Source organism: Condylostylus longicornis, unplaced genomic scaffold (assembly GCF_029603195.1).
Source record: "Condylostylus longicornis isolate FDR11 unplaced genomic scaffold, ASM2960319v2 ptg000226l, whole genome shotgun sequence".
NCBI lineage: Eukaryota > Metazoa > Arthropoda > Insecta > Diptera > Dolichopodidae > Condylostylus > Condylostylus longicornis.
Window position 1 is genome coordinate 403,016 of NW_026578193.1, and position 24,267 is coordinate 427,282.

The window sequence follows — 24,267 nt, forward strand, 5'->3', positions numbered from 1 at the left end:
ACTTTCATTAGTTTTATTAGTTTTTGAAATATTTAAAATAATCTTTTTGAGTAGCATAGCAGCTAGCCGGGTCCATGGTTCGGTTCGGTAATTTTTTCCCTAAAATTAGCAACAGTCCCTGGCAGAAATAAAATAAAGTTGGGCACCAATGATTTGTATTGTAGCCCTTTTCCCTTCAACAAATGAAAATACTGGTTTTAATTAATATATTCTATGTACATATATACCTAACACCCTATTAAAATTATTTTCATTCATGTACGAAACTATTTCTAGGATTGCATACATTTAGAATGAACGATTTATGCAGTCTGAAATAAAGCAAAAATAAATTCAAAGAAGGGTTCACATAATGCTCGATTTTAAGGGTTAATTGTGTGAGTTAAGAAAAATAACTATATTTTTTAATGACACGAATTTTACTGTTAGCTTTTTACGTTTATAGAAATTTAAAAAAGCTTGTGGTTTCGCAAATATAAGGTGCCAAATATGCAAATATAAGGTGCTTCTGTAACGTACGGTGTTGAAGAAAAACGGCATCAAAAATTTGAAAAAAAAACGGATTTTAGATAACGGTAAATTTTAACCGCCATTTTGCTTTTTTAAAGTTCAGAAATGGTATGCCGTGATAGAAGAAGCCAGCTACTATTTTTCTGCCTTTGAAAAATTTAAAAAATGTTTATGGCTTCATTGCAATTAATAGTTAAAAAATGCCGTTTTCACGGTTTTATAGGGGAATAACTTTTTGAGAGGAGGAGATAGGTGAAAATTTTGTTCTACGGAAAAGGGTTTTTAGTAAAGATCTATGTACGTGTAAAATTTCAGCTTTCTATCTTCAAGCGTGTAGAACTTTTGTAAACAGACACACGGACAGACGGACAGTTCTTGTTAGGTTTTGAAGATTTTAAGAATAGTGGAAGTGACAAGCAAACGAAAACTAACAGCATGGAACGAATCGAACTTCTTATCAAAGTATATCTATAAATAAGTAATTCGACTCGCTCCATTCCGTTAGTTTTCATTTGCATTTAGCTTCCAAATTCTTAAGATATTCCATTTTTATTTAGAAATAGATGGTAATAAGTGTTGTGTAGGCAAGAAAGGTATGATGTTGTATAGGTGTTGTGTAGGTATGAATGTACACATGAATGTACCTGGTACAGTAGATACACAGTACTAAGTACGAGTAGTGACATAGAAAAGGTGTATGCATACTGATTAATTCTTTATGGAATATAATTATTACCGATTCATAAGAAATATGCTTTAAATTTATTAAGATTGAAATAAAAATAAAAAAATTTAAAGATAATTTATTTATTTATTGATAATTATTAGTTACAAATGCTTAAATATTTTAAAAATAGTTGTGAAAAAATTAAAATATTTTCAAAAGTACATATTTGCTTCTCCACATCTTTTGGCATCAAATGAAATTTTCGTGTCGGCTTTTTTTCATCCCAAACACTTCAAATAATGTTTACCCATTTTTATAAAAAAAAATATTTTTTTCACAACTATTTAAATTTTTTTTAATATTATACGTCTTTTCAAAATTTATTTTTATTATTTTTCAAAATTACATACATATAAATTATAATAATTTTTTTTATACTTTATGTAAGGAAAAATAAATAACTCCCGCTTTTAAAAATACATTATAAAAAAACAGGTTGACATCTATTGCGTACTCTTTCCCTCTCTCAAAAATTCTTATGTGCATAAAAATGAAAATAAGAAGGTATACTGCTATACTCTTTTATAAGAGTATACTCTTTTAACTAAGGGAATTTTTTGCATACGAATATTGGTGAGTGATTGCATTAGTGTGATGTAAACGGAGAGTCGAACTCATGGACTCTTATAATGTATATAAAGATGTCTGTGGTCGAACTACTTATTAATAGATATACTTTGCTTCTTATAAAATAGATACATATACATGCACACATACTTTGCTTAATAGGTATTCATTAACCTATTAATGCAAAAAAGATGTGAAAAGAAACTGTAAAAAGTCCTTACCGAACTCAAGAGAAAAGTTAAAAAAATTTAATTTTATTTTCAAGTAATTTAATTTCTTCAAGTTTATTTTTTTCATTTTTTCGTTGTACCTACTTTGTATTCATTCTCTACGAATAAAATTTAATTTTTTTTACATTTTATTGTAAATTGTTTTATTTACATACATACATATACACACATTTGATTCTCCAATTTTGAACTTTCTTGTATGCATTTAAATTTTTTTCTTGGGGTTTATGAAATTCTGTATGAGTATAACTACAAAATACGAATGAGGAAAACAAAATAAAAGAAACGTAATGTGCTCGATGTTTCAGCAATAAAGTGAAAACAGGTTTATTTCATAAAAAAAATCTGTATATCTTAAACAGTTACTTCTTTAATTATATACATATATATGTATGTACAAGAACAAATCACATCAGTCAAACGAAATACTTTAAAGCGATCGAATGCAAAAGAAAGAAAGTTTAATTTATTGAGTCACAATATAAAAACACTAACAAATATTTCTATTTGCACAAAAAAAATATATTGTTATTTTTAAATGGCAATATTTTGTATTGTTGATTATTTAATGAAAAGAAAACATAAATTCGATTTGACTATTTTGTATAAAACTGGAGCATTTTTGCTAATTAGCTTACATCAAATTTATTTTACATTTGCAAGTTAGTTATCCGTTTCTGTGATCTATTTGGAATTTTAATTTTTAATACATACATATGTAAATTTCTATTTATGTGAAATCTCTGTGAAAAATTTAGAAGTTTTAATAACTATTAATGCTATTAAAATTTTAAATATATACATACATATATATTTTTAAATTTTAATAAGTATTTAATTGTTCAAATATTTTAAAAATTAAAATGAATATTTATGCATAATCAAAACAATCTTAATCAAAGTTTGTCAAATCGACAAACTTGGTAATAATACTTTGTAAACATTTTCATATGAATGAACATATACATATGTGCACGTAATATATGTATACATATATTATAATTTTACCATTGACCTTAATACTAAATACATACATACATATATATTAATTTTGAGTTATCTGACTTTAAAACCAAATTTGCGACAAGCGACGTAATAAAAGGGAAAAATGTAAATTAAAAAACAAAAAAGCTTAATATTTACTGTTTCTTGACTTTTATGGAATGGTATCATTCATGAGTTGTATGCAATGATTTAAATTAAGGACCTACACTCATTTATTTTCGTGAAATAATTTACTTACACTGGGGTCTATCAGACCCCAATATGTAATATCGTAAAAATATTTAAAAAAAAAAAATTTTGCCCTAATTTAAGTTTTGTTTTTATTTTCCTCGCTTTATCTTCAAAAATACACATATAAGAAAACCTAAGCAACTCATTCATTTAAACACAATGGAACATTCTAAATTTGAAAATCTACATAATGTACCTCGAAACCATGTGAGTCCCTTTGAATATTGGCATCTCTTAACCTGAAAAATTTCAAAAAATTGCACAAAACATACATATTTAATTTGAACTGAAAGTACATACATACATACATATATTATATTTTATAGATACATATACATAAATTATATCATACATACATACATGTATACACATGCATATAATATAACACGTATATACATGAATGTTAATTATATTTACGTTAAAACCAACGTTATTTATATTACGTTAGTTACGGTAAAACGTTATATACATATAAATACGCTTGTTTAAGTTTTAGTTTAAAAATTATATGAAGTGTTTTTAAAGAAATGGTATTTTCAAATTAAAAAATATTCTTTAAAACATGATGTGTCATACTTATTTCATTTGAATTCATAAGATTTTTTTCTCTTCAACTCTGAATTTTCCTAACTCGAACTATTTAGCGTTCCAGTGCCACTTGGAGTTATAGAGGTTTAATTGTATTATTGAAAAAAAATTAGTTCGAATTTCATCAAATTAAATTTAATTGCAAATTTTTAATTCATAATTTATCAGAGCGAATAGGTGCTTTGTCTAAATTTCAAATGACCGAAACGCAAAATTTGCAGGAGAAGGAAGTGTTCTTACCGTCTTTCATGGGACAAAAAGCAATTTTGGAATAATTGCGATTTTAATAAGTACTATCACTTTACTTAATAAACGGTATATGTCACATTCTGTTTGACAAATCGCTTCTTTTTTTTCAAACAAAGAATCCACCAACCAACTAAACACATTTTTACTAGGATTTGCCACTTTTTTAAAAATTTGCGTGTCATATTTAATCTACAAACATAAGTACCAGGTTATCGTTAATAATGCAAAATACTATTTTTACGTAGACTATTGTGTAGAAAAGTAAAATTAAATTAACATTCACTAAATTACATAAGTATAATGTAGTAAAACATATACAAAGGTACATAAAGCTCTGGTCTTTAATAGGTTTATTGTCAACTCTCCTTAAAATTAGACTTTGAATTTGTAATTCAGTAAATCATTTAGGAATTTATTTATGATATTGTACTGTATTCATAAGTAATTACACATTTTGATATTGCTATAAAATTACCAGAAACCTTTAAAATACTTTTCAAATTTAGCGGCTTTGTGCAGTTTTCCTGGATGTCCAGCTCACGGTTCAATAGTTTTTTCTAACGAAATTTTGGAGGATGGAACAATTGCGTCCTATTATTGTGAAAGGGGATTTGAACTTTTAGGACCAGTAAGAAAAATATGTGAAAATGGTAATTGGTCACCGTCAGGAATACCGTTCTGCGGTAAATATTTTTTTTTTTGACTTAAATATTTTCTTTGAATATTATACATATATAATTGCGAATTTTGAAGTTATAAACGTTGCAACCGGAAAAGCTCCAATGCAAATTTCAACAGAAGAGCAGGGCGTTTCACAAAAAGCAATAGACAGCTCTACTTCAATGTTTTTTGACAAAAATACCTGTACGTTAACCAAAGCAGAGAAGCACCCATGGTGGTATGTTAATTTGCTCGAGCCTTATATGGTGCAACTTATACGATTAGATTTTGGAAAATCATGTTGTGGTAAGATTTTGGAAATTCTCTTTGCAAAATATTCTATATTTTAATTAAACGTCTTCAGGAAAAAATCCTGCTATTGTTGTAGTAAGAGTGGGTAATAGCCGACCTGATATGGGTGTTAATCCAATCTGTAATAAGTTTATTGGTTTTATTGAAGAAGGTCAACCGCTTTTTCTTCCATGTAATCCTCCTACCCCTGGGGCTTTTGTATCAGTACATTTGGAAAATGACGAGCCTAATCATCTTTCCATATGTGAAGCGTTTGTCTACACAGATCAAGCACTGCCCATTGAAAGGTGTCCCATATTTAGAGATCAACCCCCGGGTGCAACTGCATCTTATAATGGGAAATGTTATATGTTTTATAACAAACAACTTTTGGGTTTTAATTCTGCGCAGTCATTATGTGAATCTAGAAATGGTACGCTTATCAATGAAATTAATCCGGCTCTGCAAGGATTTATTAGTTGGGAACTTTGGAGAAGACATCACGTTAGTTCGTCTTCACATTTTTGGTTAGGAGCGGTGCGAAACAAAACTACAAAGATTTGGAAATGGATTAATGGTGGACATGTTCTAGTATCCTTTTGGAATAATATAGATAGTTATGGCGACTGTGCTATATTTGACGGCTCTAAAGGATGGTTATGGAGTGTTGCGGAGTGCGATATGAAACTAAATTTTATTTGCCAACATCGTAAGTTTATTTTGTTCAAGCATTAGCTTACTTAGTTATTTTATTTTTATACGTTTTGTATTATACTTTTGCGAAATGTATATACATATTATATCGCTCATTTAGTCTACAATGCTTCTAAAAAAAATCTACAATTTTCTTTTCAAATGTTCAATTTATTTTTTTTTAGAACCAAGTACGTGCGGAAATCCTGAGCAGCCACCTAATTCAACAATAGTAGCCAACAAAGGTTTTGAAGTCGGATCAAAAGTATTTTATTTTTGTGATCCGGGTCATCTTTTAGTTGGATCTCCAGTTAGAGAATGTTTAGAAACAGGATTTTATGGAGAATTTCCACCTGTATGCAAGTGTAAGGATTTAGAGATACCATTTTATTTTTTGTATAGGCAATTAAATCTTGGGAAACATTATAGATAATAAGGCTTCCTTGAAGGTGAAAACTTCAGCTTTTGACAAATGTCCAAATCATATTATTAATTTTAAACTTTCATTAAAAGAGTAACTCTTTTATATGCAATTTTGTTTTCGCGTCATGTTGTTCATAATCTTTTATGTTAGCTTATAAATTTTAATCATTTGAAACCTTTGATTAAAGTTTAGTTAACTTTTATGAAACAAAATATTTTCTATTAGACCACATCGGATTTGTATGTGGGTCGTATCAAAAACGGTTGGTGTATAACAAAATTTTCCTTTTGATAAACCAAAATATTTTGTTTTTGTTGGGGTATGTAATTTTCAAATGTATTACTTCTTTTTATGCACATTATTTTTAAAAAATAAATTACATACCATAATTTTTAAGAAATCAAAACTCGAAATTGCCATAATTCTTGATTTCTAGATAGCGCTTGCTGTAGATCTATTTTTTTTTAGATTTCCCTTTAATATGAATTATTTTAGATATTGATTGCGATAGACCTGCTTCCATACCTTTTGGTTCTTTTATATTGATAAATGAGACAACTACATATGAATCTATAGTTAAATACTCATGTAACCAAGGATATGAAATAAAAGGCAAAAATATTTTAAAATGTGACATGGATGGTAGATGGAATGGTCCTCCACCAAGTTGTCAGAGTAAATAGTGTATTCCTAAATTTTGATATACTTTCTGTAATTATTTATTTCTAAATATTTAGTAACTGAATGCGAAGCATTGTCAACAGGTAATAGGAACATTATTATTGACATTACCAATGGAACACTTTATCAATCAAAAGCAAAAATTAAATGTAAAGATGGTTATATCCTAGACGGTGTTAATATTTTAACTTGCAAGGAAGATGGCCAATGGGATCATTCTTTACCAGGATGCAGGCAGATAAGCATAAAATCTTCAACAACCAAAGAAAATGTTTTTGTAAAAACCACAGCAAGAGGTAAAATTGGTAGGCACACAAAAATATCAATACTTACTTAACTTAAACAATATTAACTTATAATGAGTATTAAAAGTTTCATACTCAAGTCAAACCATGTATGAAGTATGAGATATTTGGCATGTACTTTATTGAAATACATAATCTGAATTGATATGTTAATAAAATTAAAAATCTCTTGATATGTTATGAAAGAATTCCGCACGAAAGCAAACGGAAAAATCCCTTTTTTGTAATTTTTCTCTTTCTATTAAATTCTTCTTGGTTATGCTTTTATTAATTAGGCTCTGTCTTTGCCCTTCTTAAAAAGAGCCTGATTCCAGGCGACGCACAATTTTTCTGGTCCACTAATTATTAATTGGACTTTCGAAAATGACGAAATTAGCGACTTATTTATTCCTTAACCCTCTCGTTTTTTTCGTTGCGTCAATCATTTTAAAATATTTTGTGTAGTACAAAATCAAGGATCCGAACTAGCCAATACCCGCTCAAACTTATATAATAATGTACAGACAGGTGATTTTGCTGTTGTTGTTGTGAAAGCAGAAAATACCTGGAACTTTATTGAAATTATGGAAAGAATTTTCTTATCTAATAAAACTCTAATGTTATCAGTTGTAAATTTTATTTAATAACTATTTTTATATTTTTTAGATGATCATAAGGACAAAAAGGTTTTCAACAAATTGAGTAAGAATCAAGATTCACGAAGGAATACCTCAAAAATTTCTAATTTGAACAACAACATTGAAACAAAATCAAAACTTTTAATAGAGGTATAATTTTTAATTCACTTTTAACAAGTTTTTTATTTGTAAAATACAGGTAATCTCAAAATATTTTGCAAAAATTTTTCTTTATTTAAACATTAAGTACATCTATTAAAAAATTGTTAGATAACCGTAAACAATATAATATATCGTACCATAACCTTAGTTTATTTGATACAGGTTAATTGCTCAAATATTGCAATGCAATATAGCAGTTCTGACAATATATAATATATGTATATATATTTTAAGATGCTTCTCAAATTTTGAGTATTTAAGCTGGAGATTTTATTTTAATTGGATAGAAGTAGTTTTTCATTGTATACACATTTCTTAGTATGATTTATTTCTTGATTGCACATATATAACGGTTTTGAAATTACCGTTTATTAGGTAAAGTGATAAGTTTTGTAATAATTATGTTTTTTTTAATTTCTATTACAAAATTTAAATTTTTTTTTAAAACAGTAGTTTTTTTAACAAAAATAAAATTATCACTTTACTTAATAAACGGTATATGTCACATATTCTGTCTGACAAATCGCTTTTTTTTTTTTAAACCAGTTTTGGACCACCTTGTATAATATTTTTAATATTATATTTTTGTTCTTATGTGAAAAATTTGTTATTAATAATACATCCACGATTTACGTGGTTTAAATCGAGTTAAGAATTCAATAAAATAGATAATAAGCTTTCAATATTTGCAAATTAAATGTATTGATTGATAAGATTCAAATAAAATAAAATAATTAGTAAAAAATCGGTTTAAAAAATTCGTGTCTAATTATTTTTAGTATTTATTAATTTTGAACAAACATAAAAACTTATTAAACATAAAGAATATAAAAAAAAAATCTGATGTGGTCAGCACATAACCGACCGCAATGTGTATTGTCTAGTTAAGTGAAAGTGTTACAGAATATTATAAAAATGTTAAATACTTCTTTCCAATTTTTAGGACATTAGTAAGCTTATAGTTAATATTCCTAGAAAAATGTAAATTTGTCTCTTAGTAGAGTTTCGCTTTGTGCTACCCGAATTCCCTGAAATGCTCGTCAGGTAACAACCAGAACTCAAATATCAAATTTTGAAGAAATTCTATCAATTCGTTCCGTAGATATGGTGAAAAATGTAAAATCGACCCGCAGATCAGTTTTCGAGCCCTGATCTTTCCAAAAAATCTAAATATTCATTGTTTTAATACGAGGAATTTCAATGAAATCGGTTGATTATTTCTCTTTATATACACAAAAATGTATATTTGGCCCGTAGTAAACGTCTAGTTGCTGAGGCCTGATTTCTTCCAAAAGTTAGGAGGTTTCGCGGTCGGTCTAGTGAAGCTTATATATGAAATTTCAAGAAAATCGGTTGAATATTTTCTTCAAAATGTTCAAAAATGTAAAACAGGCCCGCTAAAAAGTGCAGTTCCCGAGGCCTGATATATCCCAAAAGTTAATCAATCCGTGCCATGGTGGAAATAAACTTACATATAAAATTTCATCAAAATCGGTTCAGCAGAACTTGAGATACACGCGTGCACACAGACTGACAGGTTGCTAAAAATAGTTTATTTACACTTCCTTACTATAGAGAAGTGCATTCCCACCGAAAACTCGATATGCAAAATTTGTTGCCATCACATAACCTACCTATTGTATACACAATACGGTCGGTTAATATTAGTTCAAAATTAACTTTTATCCTTAACTGCTGCAATCTCAGCTTTAGGTTCAATTTCGCATCAGCTGAAATATTTTCAACATTTTCAAAAATTACATTGTTAGATTCGCTGCCTAAGTTTGTGAAAAGTTCTGCTATTCTTATTTGTTTTTTTAAAAAATTTGTTCTGTCTTCTTGAAAAATACGTTTAACTAAAAAAAAATTCAAAATCGGTTTTTTTTTTAAAGTTACATACAATCAGTTGTTATATTGAACAATAGGTTATAAATCATTCTACTAATTCGAATATTTCAATAAAGTTATATAATGTTATCTCGCTGAGTTCTTTCAGATTTCTTTTATCTAAAGAGAATTAAAATTGTTTAAATACATATTAAAAAGCTCTAATTAGCTATATATAGCTTTAATTATTTTAATTTTTTTTATTAGAATAATGGCGTAAGTGCGATAAATGATCACCAAAGAAACCAAATTTCACATGTAGAAACGACTGTAAATACTAGAGGACACAACGTCAAACAGTCAAAAAGTTCATTTAAACTTAATTTCGCATCTCTAGTTTCCGTAGGAGTATTTGCAGGCTTTATATTGTTGTCAACAACAATAACATCATTAGTGCTACTATTTAAAAGGTATAATTCAGTAAACAGTATAAAATACAATTTTCCAAAAATACATTAGCTCCTGAAGTGTCTGTTTTAAAATATGACAAAATGGCAAAGGTAAACTATGCCAATGTAATATTTCATTATTTGAACATTATCTATGCCTTGAAAACAAAAGACAATTAGGAGAAAAGAAATCTCAGTCTTTATTGATAAGGCGGCTGGAGTCATTAGTAGGTTGAACAATTTGATTCTTAGGAGTTTGTGGTGAAACGCGAAACCGAAAGTGAAATATGCTTTTAAATAAGTTTGTAAAATTTTACAAGACTTTCCAAACATAATTTTCCCCAATGATCATATGTTACTTTTACTTTTCAACCTTTTTTGGAGAGCTCTTTAATGCATTTTATACATTATTACACTTTTGTTATCATTTTTCTTACCTTCTTACTGGGTTTTATTTCAAAAAATAAAGTTTTCGAATAGTAAAAAGAAATTAATTCTCGAAAACATTTTGCAAACTTCTTCATAATCTTTTTATTTTTTATAAGTAAATTTGGCAATCTTCGACCAATTTTTATATCCGTACGAACGTATGTTCGAAGGGTATGTTCGAAGGGTCTAAATTTGCCTTACCGTTTGCAACGCTAAGAAATAATGGTCTGAGAGACAGACACAAGTGTATGTTTTTAATCAGCGTCAAATTTACATTTGTAGATAGCTGCCACACAACTTCAAAATTTATTTGACAATATCTTAAAAACAATTTAAGCCGGGAATTGAAATTTCGTACAAGTAAATATATTAGTAGGGACAATGTGTTTGATAAAAGTCGTTGAAATTGCTTGGCTCTTTCTGGTAGCAGCCGTACAACTCCAAAAAGTTGTTTAGCATTATAACTCCAAAAGTTGTTTGGCATCAGAAATTAAATCCCAATTAGTCGTGAATCCCAATTTTAATTTCATCGAAGGGTGCACTTACTTATCTTAGCTTTTTGTGGTGTCGCCGAATCTCTTCTTTTCCCGCTTCATTTGAACCAGCCGTACTGAGTTTTTCTTACAGTCTCCTAAAAAAAATCTTACCGCGTTCGAGAACAGAAATTAATTTTCTTTTTTTTTTTCGAAATGCCCCGCCATTTCATTAAGAGACGTCGCGCGCTCTAAGAATGTTTAGGACTGAGTCCCGTTAATCGCCTGCGATTCGACATTATTGAAAATGCCTTCAATATCAAGGAAGGGTTCTCTAAAAGTCCTTTCAAAAACTGTTTGTTTGAAGCTCTTTTGTTTTTTGGAAAGGAAATTATAAGCAAAAAAAATTATTATATCTTAAGTTATATTAAAAATTCGCCAAATTTTCTTAAAAGCCTACAGTTCGGAAATGGTTTTAATTTGACAATATTGCTGCATGTTGCTGAATCACCCGCATATTTAGTTTTTAAAATTAACGAAATTTCCTTATCCGTATTAGAATTTTCAAATTAAATAAGCAGCTTACAGTTGTCAGAGAATTTGTATAAGCTACAAATGACAATTTGAAAATCTGTTTTTGCACAGCAGTGTTATAATTTTCGCTGTAATGCATTCGGTATCCTGGACGTGTATTCTCAGTTTTAAATATTTATATCTCTTAATTCATTAAGAGAAATAAATATTTAAAGCTGGTGTTAAGTTATTTAAATATTTAAAATAATTAAATTCCATTTAATTAAAGATTAGTTTATAAAAAATGTATGGGTTTATTATAAACTTAATAAGCCAGGTTTATGATTTTTTGTTTTTGATTCTGTGGTAGGGACTATAACGTATATACTTTTCTTTAGTTAACTGGTCTTAGCAAACGTATGCGAGTTAATAATAAACATTTATTTTATTTTTGCTAACTATGTACATGAAAATAGCTGTTGTTTTATATACATATATATTTGAACTTATATTTAAGAATGCACTTATCAAGGCGACATTACAAGCAAAAGAGGTCGGCTGATTGTAAGACAATAGCTTCGATAGATAGTTCTTTATCAAGTTCCACCAATGGTTTAAATAGGTGAACATAACAAATAGCAACTTTTATTTGTTTGATTTGATTTTAATTTCTTTTTTTCAGATACTATAGACAAGCATGGGAAAATCTGCATGAGTTTGCAAATAAAAGCAATTTAAATTACAATTATGGGATTAAAACAAAAAAAGAGTATCCAGAAAGGTGAGCATTTAAAAGTAGATTTTCCAACCCTCATTTCCCCTTAGTACTGAAAATTGAATTCGAATAAGTACTACGGGGAAGTAGCTCATAAACATACTTTTATCTTTTATTTGTCAATCGCAATTTTATCAAATGATACTTGATGTTTTGTGCTTTTAATTACGTAAACTGCGAAAGACCGATTTAAGTAATTATAATTAAAAATTTTCTTTATACTGGTACTTGGTACAGTGTGGTTGAAAATTACATATATTTTTTCGTACGTAGTAGAACCTCCCTAAGCGTATTATAAAATTATAAAATATTTTGTCAAATTCTTTGTATTTTACATAAAAGTAAATTAAAACATAAAGTTTTATTCATAGACACGCAAGAAAGCAAAAACAAAACAAGCGAGCAAAGATAAAAACAAAAATAAATCTGTTTTGCTAATGGGGCATGTATGGAGTGTTCTTTAGTATGCAATAATATGTAAATGACAGAAAATGGTGTAACCTACGGAATGTAGAGGTGTGCTCTTTAAAGAGGCATAACTGTATGTAAAAATGGACCAAGGGCGGTGAAAATCTGCTCATATTAAGAAGGTGGTCTCGTTATAGAGCGGAAAACATATGGTGGTTTTATTGTATTTATTTGTGTTTGTAGTAATTTTTGCTTTTGGTTTTCTGTAAATATTAAGTTAGTTAAAAGATGTGTTTTCAATAATCTGAATGTTTATGAGCCATCCGTTTTAATGATTAACTATTATATCATATGCAATTTTGGCGATTATTGTGGATTTTGCTTGTGATTGTTGTGGATTCATCTATGTTAAGAAAACATTGCATCAATTCAAATCGAATGCAATCAGTTTGTAAAAAATTATTTATATTCAAATCCTGGAGTTAAATATAAAGAAGCAATCAAACATTTGCAAAACTTAAAATTGCATATTTGCCTGAGCCCTGAAACGGATGACTGATAAATACCCAGATTCTTGAAAACGCATCGCTTGACTAACTTAATACTTACAGAAAAAAAAAATAAAAATTACTACAAAAAACAAAAATTACTACAAAAACAAATTAACAAAATAAAATTAACTCTTCAATTTAAAAGCAAACTCTGGCAACAATTGATTGGTGGCATTTTGATCGGATGGGAAAGGACGTTTACTCTGATTCAACATTCAGTTGATGTCATTTTGTTTACAAACTCTATCATGGCGTTGATTTCTTTATTACTATCATGGCGTCAAATATGGAATCGACTTAACTTTCCTTCAAGCACAAAGTTGTTCCATATGCAGCTTAAATTATGTTTTCATGATTTTTTAATCTAGGTGACTATGCAGATCTCTTCATTTACAAACCATACAAACTAAACTAAATTTTTTAAAAAGCGGTTTAGATCCCTTCCATTTACATTCACTTAGTACATAAGTTAGTTCAGGTTAGCTTGTCGCGGTCCACAAAATGGTACACACGAGCCACTTAGGCTCGTTGTGGTACCGCCGGAGCTTTCCTTTTCAGGCCCTCATTTGAATTTATAAAACAGCTGCAGTCCCTAACTTTCACATTCGCAAGTGCGTAGTTCGACTGAAAATAAGACCCAAAAAATCTACCTGGAGTTCACCAGCACCAGACATGAACATAGAAGGTGGGTCACCGCTTCTTACTCCTCTTCGTGCCAACAGCTTCTACAGAAACCGTTTATTGGGAGGCCCGCCCTGCTTGTACGTTCGCTAATCGGACAATGGTCCGTCATAACTCCTACCACAGCACTGATATCCTCCCGTCATAGAGATATCAGATTCCTTGTGCGACGCAAGTCCAGCTTGGTCCACAAATTCTTTGTTGTGTTACATATTGCTCCATTTGCCTATCTAAAGTTGATGGGCTTCACTGGTGTGTTGTGCAGCAGCAGTTTGTGAGTGCATTGCTGTGTTGTGCAGCAGCATCTTGCGAGTGCTTAGGGGATTGCCAGTGGTTCTTTTACAGATAGGTAATACAGTTTCCGGTGAACCAAACCAATTTTATCTCGAACTTCCCGCCATCTCGAAAAGAGACGGCCCACAGTCCAGAATAGAATTAGTTCTCCCTACCAGATCACTATGAATATCACTATTGTGCACATACCAGGGAGCACCCACCATATTACGAAGGACCTTGTTCTGAAAAGTTTGTATTTGTTTCATGTGTGTTTTTTTGGCACCATAGCTGCAAGCTACACGTCCATATAGGCTTTATCATTTGGCTATATATCAACACCTTATTTTATGTTGGCAATCCAGACCCACAACCTATGAGTCAATAGTTTTCTCTACATTTGCTTTCTAATTCTATTTTCTTCTTTACATGTTTTTTCCGTCTGAGTTTGACAACAAAAGTCATACCTAGGTATTTCGCTGTGTTTTGAATTGATATTTTAGCGCCACTCAAACTCAATTATGGTGGATTCAAAAAATTTTTGTTTGTATAGATTTACTTTCATTTAACCTTATTTTCCACGTTTTTGCTCCCTGTAACTTTTTTGTCGATTCTTCAACCCTTGATCCCACTGCTAACTTTGCTGTATTATAGGCAAACGTAGCCAAAGTTGCACCTTCTAAATCTAGCAAATAGCTTGTATAAAGCACATATAATACAGGACTAGAATACTTACTACTATTAAAAACAATTTTTCGAAAAGTTTTGATATCATTGGTAGTAGAGAAATATGTTTATATGACTTTGCCTCATTCAAGGGTTTCCTCGGTTTTCCTATCATAATAACTTCTGCTACTTTCCACACCTCATAATAACTTCCGTTACCTTCATACCTCAGGTTAACTGCTGCATTTACCAATTTTTTCAAAAATGTCATAGCCTTTCTCGGCAATTCCCTTATTATCTGAGCAGTAGCGACTGTATCGCTTGGCCATTTTCTTTTTCATCAAATAAAGCCATAATGCTTTCATCCATATCAAAATCTACAAAACAAACACTAGAATACAGTGAAAATTGGTTCCTTTTGTTGAAAAATTTCTTCCAAGTGATCAGTAAATAGTTCAGCAACGAATAATTCGTTTCTTTAGTTGCCGATAAACCTTTTATATAATTCTCGTATGACTGCGATTCAAAATTTCCTATTTTTCGTGAGAGTATTTGAAAAAGTCTATTCACAATCATTTTATTGTCTGTTTGACCCGACTATTGCCATTTACGTCTAGCCCTTCTTTTTTGTACTATTAAATTAGTTATGACCTTAGAATAATTACTTGATACATGTTTCAATTCAGAGAACCTTGTTTTTTTTCCGGTCGGCTTTCTGTATCAATTTGGTAAAACCCTTCACCTATTCAATCTAGTTGGTCCCTAGTCTGCAGTTCCGCATAAAGATTTAACTAATTTAAGATTTTAATTTAAGATTTTAATCTTAAGATAGGTTAATGTCTAATAGCATAAATCCAATCCAATCTGTGGTTTTGTTAACTAAAGTGGGTACACTTCGTTTGTTAGAGAGCAGAGTGATAGGAATTCAAATTAAAATCATCTTCCAAGTTAAAAAAATTTGCTGAAATTCTTTTAGATATAAAAAAGTTAATAAGATCTCGGTCATCCTTCTTAATCTGCAAATGTAATTACGCCCAGCTTTCTGAAGCGCTTCCAAGAACTCAATGCACAGGTGAGAATTCGTACTTGATTGTTGCACTTTTGTTTATGTTTATCGTTGAACGTGGGCTTTACGAAGTAATTTAAATTCGCAGATGATTTATACTTATGACTGTATAGAAGTCAGAAGTTTTTTAAGAACGTTGCTTCCAATATATCATGTTGCTTATTTGCCTACAGATTTATTCTGGATGCCAGTTGTTTTGACGGGAGTTCTTTTTCGTTTCATTTCGAGGAGTTGGTGAACTGCTACTGCTGGGATAAATTTAGAAAATTGGTTTCAAAAATTTTTAATTTTTCTTGAATGGAGCCTATTTTGCTACTTGTCGCTGTAGCTTAGCTGTTTTGTTTTTTTCTAAAAAGCATATAAGTACAGCCAATTTTTTTGGTTATTAACATTTGAATTGCAAAAAATTTATCTTTATGTTGAATATATCTCTCATTTCTGTTAAAAGTAAGTCTTTTTATGGTTTTTCTCGCATTTTAGGCTAATTGAATTTTTAGTATTATACATAATTACTGGAGCGATTTGTTTTTTTTGTATTAATATTTGTGAGGCCTTTGACATTGTTGACCATTGCATCCTTCTATAAAAGCTTTACAGAAGTAATTTAAGAGGTGTAATTCACAAAGTTCTCAGCATGTTTGTCCGGGAGACAAATAAGGTTAAGGCTTGGTGGCTGGATCTCTTCTCAGTTGTTAGTTAGTGAAAAATCTAAATTTATGGTTTTTAGCATAGGTGGTGTTGTGCATAAATCAGTGTACTCTTTTGTACTGTAGTAAAAGTGATACTATGCGAGTTTCCGCTGATGCTTGTGGTGTTCATTTGAATGTTGTTCTGGCTTGCTCCGCGGGCTGCTTTAAAATTGCGTTCGTTACCTTCAAATATCTTGGTATTTTATTAAATTTTACGATTAATCGGTCGGATCACACCAATACTTTAAAAAAATATTTGATAATGACCACTAGGCACTCGTATTTTTTGAGTCAATTTTGTGCAGCAAACTATTGGTTGGTTTTTACCAAGCTCTATTTAATTCTAGGTTGCAGTACTGTTTAGTTTGTTCAGGGAGTGCATATCAATGTAGAATAACTTATTTGTTAACGGCTCAGAAACATGCAATTAGGATAATTGCATGTTTCTGAAATGATAAGGTTTGGGTATATTCCCCTTGAGGCATTTATATTTTTACATAGTTTTGTTTTCGACAGATCAGACTATCATCAGTTTAGAAATCTTGAAGCGTATAATTTTAGAGTTATTAAAAATATGCATGCTATTGTACCCACACAATAATTCTCAACACTTTTTCATTTATTACTTGTATGGTGCTCCGCGATTATTTAATAGATTACCTTACGATATTAGAACTGAGACTAAAAAATTTAAGTTTCTTAAGGATAATAAATTTTGGCTGTTTAGCTTTGACCATTCTGCATTTGATGCTTTTTTGAACTTTATGTTGTGAAATAAATACAACAATGATGAATTGTGATACGGATTATGAATTTTTGTGCTTGTTTACGACCATAGCGTATTGCATTTTCTTGTTAATGAATAATAAGTTTTTAAATTGTATGATTTAATTGAGGGTATCCGGTACTAACTTCTAGTTGAGTTACACATAAAATGCATAATCATTAATTATAATTAATTTAATGACTAAAGGAAAATGAAAAATTACATTAGCAAATATGTTATAACTTTCCAAATAAAATAAAGTTGCGTCAAATCAATGTAAATTTTAATTACCAATGTAATTAAAATTATTTTCGTTCATACACCATTCGCGGCGGATTGGGCCAAGAAATATCCGCAGGAAAGTATGCTTCTGGTGAGAGTCCACTAAAATCCAATAGAAATCCAGATGCGGCGGATTCACAATGAGCGGCTTTCACGTGTGCGACTGATCCTGAGGAACGGAAGAAGTTATATGTGCTGTCTTGCATAAGGGAATTATTCTCTAAGGGTAGGAGAAGAAAACTCCGACAAAAACAAACCACGTGCAATGAACAAAACACAAGGATTGTATACCCCAGGTGGTAATCCAGCAATGCCTGAAAATTCTCATATATTCTGCGGGAGACCACTTATTACATAGTAGATCGGCGTTGATGGACCCATTTAAAAGGAGATCGTAGGTCATGCTCCCTTTGGTGATTGCCGATAACTGTGAGAAAAAGTCCAATAAGTCTGCAGAAGACAAAAAAATGAAAATCCAAGAGGGTAATAAGAGAAAGCATCTTACACAGGATAGTAAATTGGATACTCAGAACTCGAAAATAACCGAGTTAGAGAGTCTTTGTAAGGTGCTACATAACGAGATCTGCACATTACAAGCAGAGAATGTAAATTTAAAAAATCAAATAAAATCTGCATCAACAGAAAAAAAGAACGAAGATTATTGTTTAGGAAACCGACGAGGGAGAACCGGCTAGAGAAGTGACTGTATCCTAAAAAAGGATAATGCAAAGAAGCGGAAAATGAAGAAATCTTCTGAAATAAATTAGGAGAAGTTAAAAAAAATAATGAAACCAGCCCTAAAATGAAGGCTGAAAATCCAAAGAAGCACAACTTCTTCTCCGGTTATATTGAGCAATATTAAAAATTACTCCACATAGTAAAAATATTAAAAGAAGAAAAAATGAATTATAATGTTGTAAATAAAATCAAAAGGAAAAAAGATAATGTAAAATATATTTCAATAAAACTTCCGCTCTTTATGTTATCTTTTGACCATTCGGAAGAGGTAACTAAAATCTATGAAATAGAATACTTACATGACTACAGCACATGAGAGCAAAAATTGAAACCCTTAAAAGCAGCAAGTCCATTTCGCAATGCAAAAGAGGCTAGAGGTTTGGATACACACAAAAGTTTTGCCAAAGAGGGCTAAATGTGTAAAATGGGCTGGAAATCATATGACCACAGAATGCAACAAGGATGATAATTTTCAGCCCAAATGTGCTAACTGGAATGAGGCACACTCTTATAGCTATTGAGGTAGTTTGGTTGCAAAAGAATTGCAAAAAAGAAGATTACAAAAAAATAAACCTAAACAAAATCAAGTTAAATTTAATAAGCAAAGAGCTCCAAGAATACGCAGAATAACAACGCTTACCAAAGGGTTAAAGGGAGTATCATATTCACAGCCGCTTCAAAGCAAAACAGGATATAAGAATAATAATAAGGAACCTGAGAACAGAACCCCACAAACGAAAAGAACTGACGCAGATATTATGCAAATATTGCGTAGTATGTTGATTAGAATTGATGAGATCTCTAAAAGATTATTAAAAATATAAAATAGATACACTGTGATATTTACGAGGACAACAAAGACATTAATGTATGAAGATGTACGTAAATGAAATACGTATAGTAACTTGGAATGCTAATAGTGTTTTTAATAAGAAACAAGAATTAGAGATTTTTCTGAAAACAAGAAATATAGATATTTTTTTACTGTCGGCCTTAAAATAAAACGTTATGATTTATAGCAATCAAGCGGTACATCCCAGCAATCAGCCGAGAGGAGGTAGTGTAATACCAATAATTAAAAGTATGGAACATAATCAAGAATTCAAGATAGAAACAGCTGAAATTCAGCTTATTTTGGTAAAAAATAAGTCTACTTAACAGAACTTTAGTGTTAGTGCTGTATACTGTCCACCAAATTGGAGCATTAAGCAAAATACTTTTAAAGATCTCCTGTACGAACATGGACATAGATACCTCACAGGAGGTGGCTATAATGCCAAACATACAGATTGGTATTTTAGAATCACCTCAACTAAAAGAAGAGAGTTACCAAAAGCTATTCAAGAACTAGGTTGTTGCTATCACTCCGCTGGTACTCTAACTTATTCGTCTACTGAAACCAACAAGATTCCTGATGTTATTGACCTGTTTTATAATTAAAACAATATCAGAAAACTTTCTAAGCCTTGAGTATAATTATAATTTTAATTCGGATCACTCTGCTGTCATATTAAAACTAAGTGAAAAAATAACTAGAACATTATGTAAACCCCCTTGATAAATAGCACTACAGATTGGCCGAACTTTAAATACGAAATAATAAACAATATTGACGTAAATGTTAATATACAATCAAGCGAACAATTAGTTCTTGATTTAGGAGAATTTATTGAAAACATACGAAAAGCTGCATGGGACAATACAATAATGTCAAGAAATAACTGATTTAATAGGTGAAAAGAGAAGAGTCTGACGTAGATGGCAACGATCGCGTTACCCTGATGATAAAACTGTTTTAAACAGACTTTTCCAGCAGCTTAAAAGAAAAATCCAAGAATTTAAATTCTTAACATATGAAAATTATATAAAGAACTTGTCAGCTACGAGGAAAACGAATTATTCCTTTTGGAAGGCGGCAGAGAGCAAAAAGAAACCGATTAAGCACGCTGCGCCATTGATAAAAGCAAATGGCAGTTGGGCGAGGAGCAATATAGAGAAAGCCGAATTTTTTGCTGATCACTTTGAAAGCATATCCACACCAAGCAGAATAACATCAAATGTGAGTTTATTAGAATCTGCCGCAATTGAAGTAAGCAGCATAGCTCCACTTACTCAAATAGAAATTGCGGAAGAAATAAGATCCTTGAAGTTGAAAAAATTGCAAGGTTTTGATCTTATTACTTTCTGAGTACTAAGAGAGCTACCAGACGAGACATTAGAACATTTGATTAAAATCATGAATGCAGCTATAGATTTTGAGTGTGTTCCTTGTGCTTGGAAAGTCGCAGAAGTAAGTATAGTGCCCAAACCTGGGAAATCCTTGAGGGAAACAAAGTCTTACAGACCCATTTCACTATTACCAATGATGTCTAAGCTTTTTGGAAAGCTGATGTTAAGGAGATTGAAACCAATAGTAGAAAATAGGAGCCTCATATCAAACCATCGATTTGGATTTAGAAGAAACCATTCTACAATCTCAGTAGGTCCATAGTCCATAGAATAACGAATATTATAGAGCTTGGAAAATAAAGTGTACCTCAAGGCAGTATATTTGGTCTAACATTGTACTTGCTTTACACGAGTGACCTACCACAAGTAGAAAACGCTCCGGTATCCACTTTTGCTCACGATACTGCAGTATTGACGGTAGCATCGAACATTAACGATTCGACAAAAAAATTACAGGAGGCAAGTAACAGATTAAGCCAGTAGACGAAAGATTAGAAAATGAAATTGAATGAAGCAAAATCGATTCACATAAACTTCACCAATCGAAAAACAGTGAATCCACCACAAATTAACTTAAATGGAACGAACGAATCTATAACTCAGCAAAATACCTAGGAATGACTTTAGACGTCAAGCTAAGGTGGAAAGAGCATAGAAGAAACTCATAGAATTAGAAAATAAATATAAAGAAAATTATTTTCGTATTATAATATGAGCGTGGTATTTGGCAATTGATAATAAAAAATTGATTTAAAACCATACCATTATACCAATATGGTTATATTGCATTCAACTGTGTTCTTGTGCCAAGAAAACTCACATTAACAAAATTCAAACCTCTACGAGGCATGGTAAATGCGCAATGGTATATGCGTAACAGTGACTACAATTGGATGTGGATGATATTGGGAGTTGTGCTACTAAGCATAGGGCTCGTGTAGAACAGCATGCAAATATGGAAGCACCGCGGCGGCTAGACAATGGCGTTATGATGGAAAGACTTTAAAGAACAAGACCTTTCGATTTAACATAAAATACCAATTTCCTTATGGAAGGTATTTAATTCCTGTATGGAAAGACCAAATTAACGCCGAGGTAAAAACGCCGGTAACGCCGATTCGTTCAGATTTTAGGTGATTTTTTAGGGTAGAAGTTTCGCCCCCCACTGTCAGAGAAAAAAGGAAGGTAGCGCCGTTCTTCTGCGTCTTTCGGGATTTTTTCACCTAAAACAAATTCATCTACGAAACTATTTCTAGGATTGCATATAATTAGATAGTTAGGATGAACGATTTATGCAGACTTTGAAATAAAGTAAAATTTAATTTAAAGAGGGCTTAACATAATGCTCGATTTTAAGGGTTAATTGTGTGAGTTAAGAAAAATAATTATATTTTTTAATTGTATAGAATTTTTTTGAAAGCTTGCGTTCTTGCATATATAAGGTGCCAAATATTCAAATTTTAAAATTTTCAAGAGGTGATTAGTTGAAAGGGGGTGGAGGTTGGAAAAATTTTCAAAATGCAAAATTTGAAAAATGCATATTGTTCTACTAAAATAAATAGTTAAAAAATGATATTTCTAGAGTTTTGGGGCGAAGATAGATAAAAAGTGAAACTAACAAGCACTTTTTTTCAAATTTTTTTTTGGAAAAGTGCTAAAAAATTACATCTATAATCCATATACTAGCAGTAATCAATTAATGAATAATTATTTGAAATGAACATGAACTTAAATTTTAAAACAAAAAATGTCGTGTCGTTTTACTCACACTCGTCACGTTCTCTTTTACATAAGCCTTAAAACAGGTTGCAATGTCTTAGTTCGTAAGCATTATATACACTTAAAATAAAAGGAAACTGAACACGATAATAACTGCACCATCTGGCTATAATTTGTGTATAACATACGAGTATAATGTACATATGTATGTATGTATTGATTTATATTTTAATTTCTTTTTATATTTAATTAATATTTTATTCAGCCCAAGTTTTTTGTTAACAGAAGAGGAACTTTAACAAAAGAAGTTTTAATTGAAAAAAAATTTTGAAGTTAAAAAAAAATTTAAATAATTTTTTTGGATTAACCATCTTGTTCTTGTACTTTGTATTATGTCATAAACTGATTAAACTGCTTTTAGAAGAGCGCTAATTACATTTTTAAATATATGTTGGGTTATTTAAATGAAAAAAAATAAGTCTGAATTTTGTTTTTAATTACATTTTAGTAAATAAAACTATTTGCTATAATCTATTTTTTTTTTGCAAAGTCAATTTATTATTATGCATGTTAATAAGAAATTCAACATCTTTTTCTTGGCATTGACAAATTTCGTCTTCTTGATTCTGTACTGCGCCATATTGTGGTTTTTCTATAGCAGATTTATAAAAACTAAGAAACTCCATTTCTTTCCAATTATCTCCAAAATGATGCCGTAACAATTTTTCAACATCGCTAAGTTTTTCCGTCTTAACAACATTCCCGACTTCTTTTTATTTCGGTTTAAGTTCTGCAAATTTTCTGCCTTTCCTTATTATGCCTTTAAATTCAGTCAGATCTGATCTATACGATGCCTCACCTCTGATAACAACATTTTTTTTCTTGTGTGTTGCCCTTATGAAAAACCTTTTAGATAAATTAAATTTAAAATGCCATTGATTTGTCGGTTTCAGCACCTCAATGGCTTTTTCTTTCCAATTAAATACTGGACAATCCTTTCCAAAAAGTATTACTGTGCCCAATTTTTCATATATTTCTATGTACTCCGAAATTTCTATTATAGTTTCTTTTTTCTTTATAGCTTTTTCTGCATTTGCAAAAACTCTGTCTGGTGGCATATATGGCGCCAAAAACTTGATGAGAGAGAGAGAAAGTTTCAATAAATGTAATAGAAGAGTTTTGCGTCATAAATAGAGGAATAGGTACACTTTTGCAAATGAAAGCGGATTAGGCGAGTTTTGAATATAACTTGAACTAGGAACAGACACACTTTTGGAAATTACCATGGTTTTTACGTTACAATTTCAAGGGTTTTGAATAACGTAAGAGAATCCATACTTAAAGAGAAATGAAGAGAATTTAATAACCTTTCAGAATCAATAGCCATCTCATTTTTTTTGAAAAATGGAATAGACACACTTTTGCATCTAGTCTCCACAATTTATTGTTTAAGTTTTTTTTTACATTTTTAATAGCTTTATGACAGAATTTTAAGTTAACTGTTAAATTCATATGTGCAATGAATAATTGCTGTTAATTTTATGTTAATGTATTTTGAATATTAACGTTATTGTTTTTTTTTCATATTTCCATTGAATTTGTGATTTGGTTGTGAATTAATTGTGATTTTATAATGAGACAATAATATTGTCCATATTATGGAATAGTAAATTTCAAAATGAGAATAGCTAAAGAAAAAAATAAGAAAAGCAAGGTTTACTTGCGATTTTTTATTTTAAAATTAAATTTAAATAAAAAATCGCAAGGCTTACTTTTTTAATTTTTACTTTAGC

At 30.4% G+C, this 24,267-nt stretch overlaps 1 protein-coding gene across 6 annotated transcripts in view; it reads left to right on the plus strand.

The window, feature by feature from the left end:
- Window positions 1-2,469: 2,469 nt before the first annotated feature.
- Window positions 2,470-24,267, plus strand: part of LOC129616487 (uncharacterized) — a 29,146-nt gene continuing 7,348 nt past the window's right edge. For 2 of the 6 annotated variants that reach the window (XM_055532135.1, XM_055532136.1), the window contains exons 1-11: window positions 2,470-2,696; window positions 4,614-4,790; window positions 4,861-5,073; window positions 5,132-5,767; window positions 5,937-6,116; window positions 6,671-6,850; window positions 6,913-7,161; window positions 7,807-7,928; window positions 10,035-10,237; window positions 12,149-12,253; window positions 12,314-12,412. In XM_055532135.1, coding sequence (XP_055388110.1) covers window positions 2,573-2,696; window positions 4,614-4,790; window positions 4,861-5,073; window positions 5,132-5,767; window positions 5,937-6,116; window positions 6,671-6,850; window positions 6,913-7,161; window positions 7,807-7,928; window positions 10,035-10,237; window positions 12,149-12,253; window positions 12,314-12,412 — 2,288 coding nt within the window. In that variant the 5' untranslated portion in view covers window positions 2,470-2,572. Of the gene's footprint in view, window positions 2,697-4,392; window positions 4,430-4,504; window positions 4,549-4,613; window positions 4,791-4,860; window positions 5,074-5,131; window positions 5,768-5,936; window positions 6,117-6,670; window positions 6,851-6,912; window positions 7,162-7,806; window positions 7,929-10,034; window positions 10,238-12,148; window positions 12,254-12,313; window positions 12,413-24,267 lie in introns of those variants that run through there. The other 4 variants (XM_055532137.1, XM_055532138.1, XM_055532139.1 and 1 more) reach the window with 4 other exon arrangements.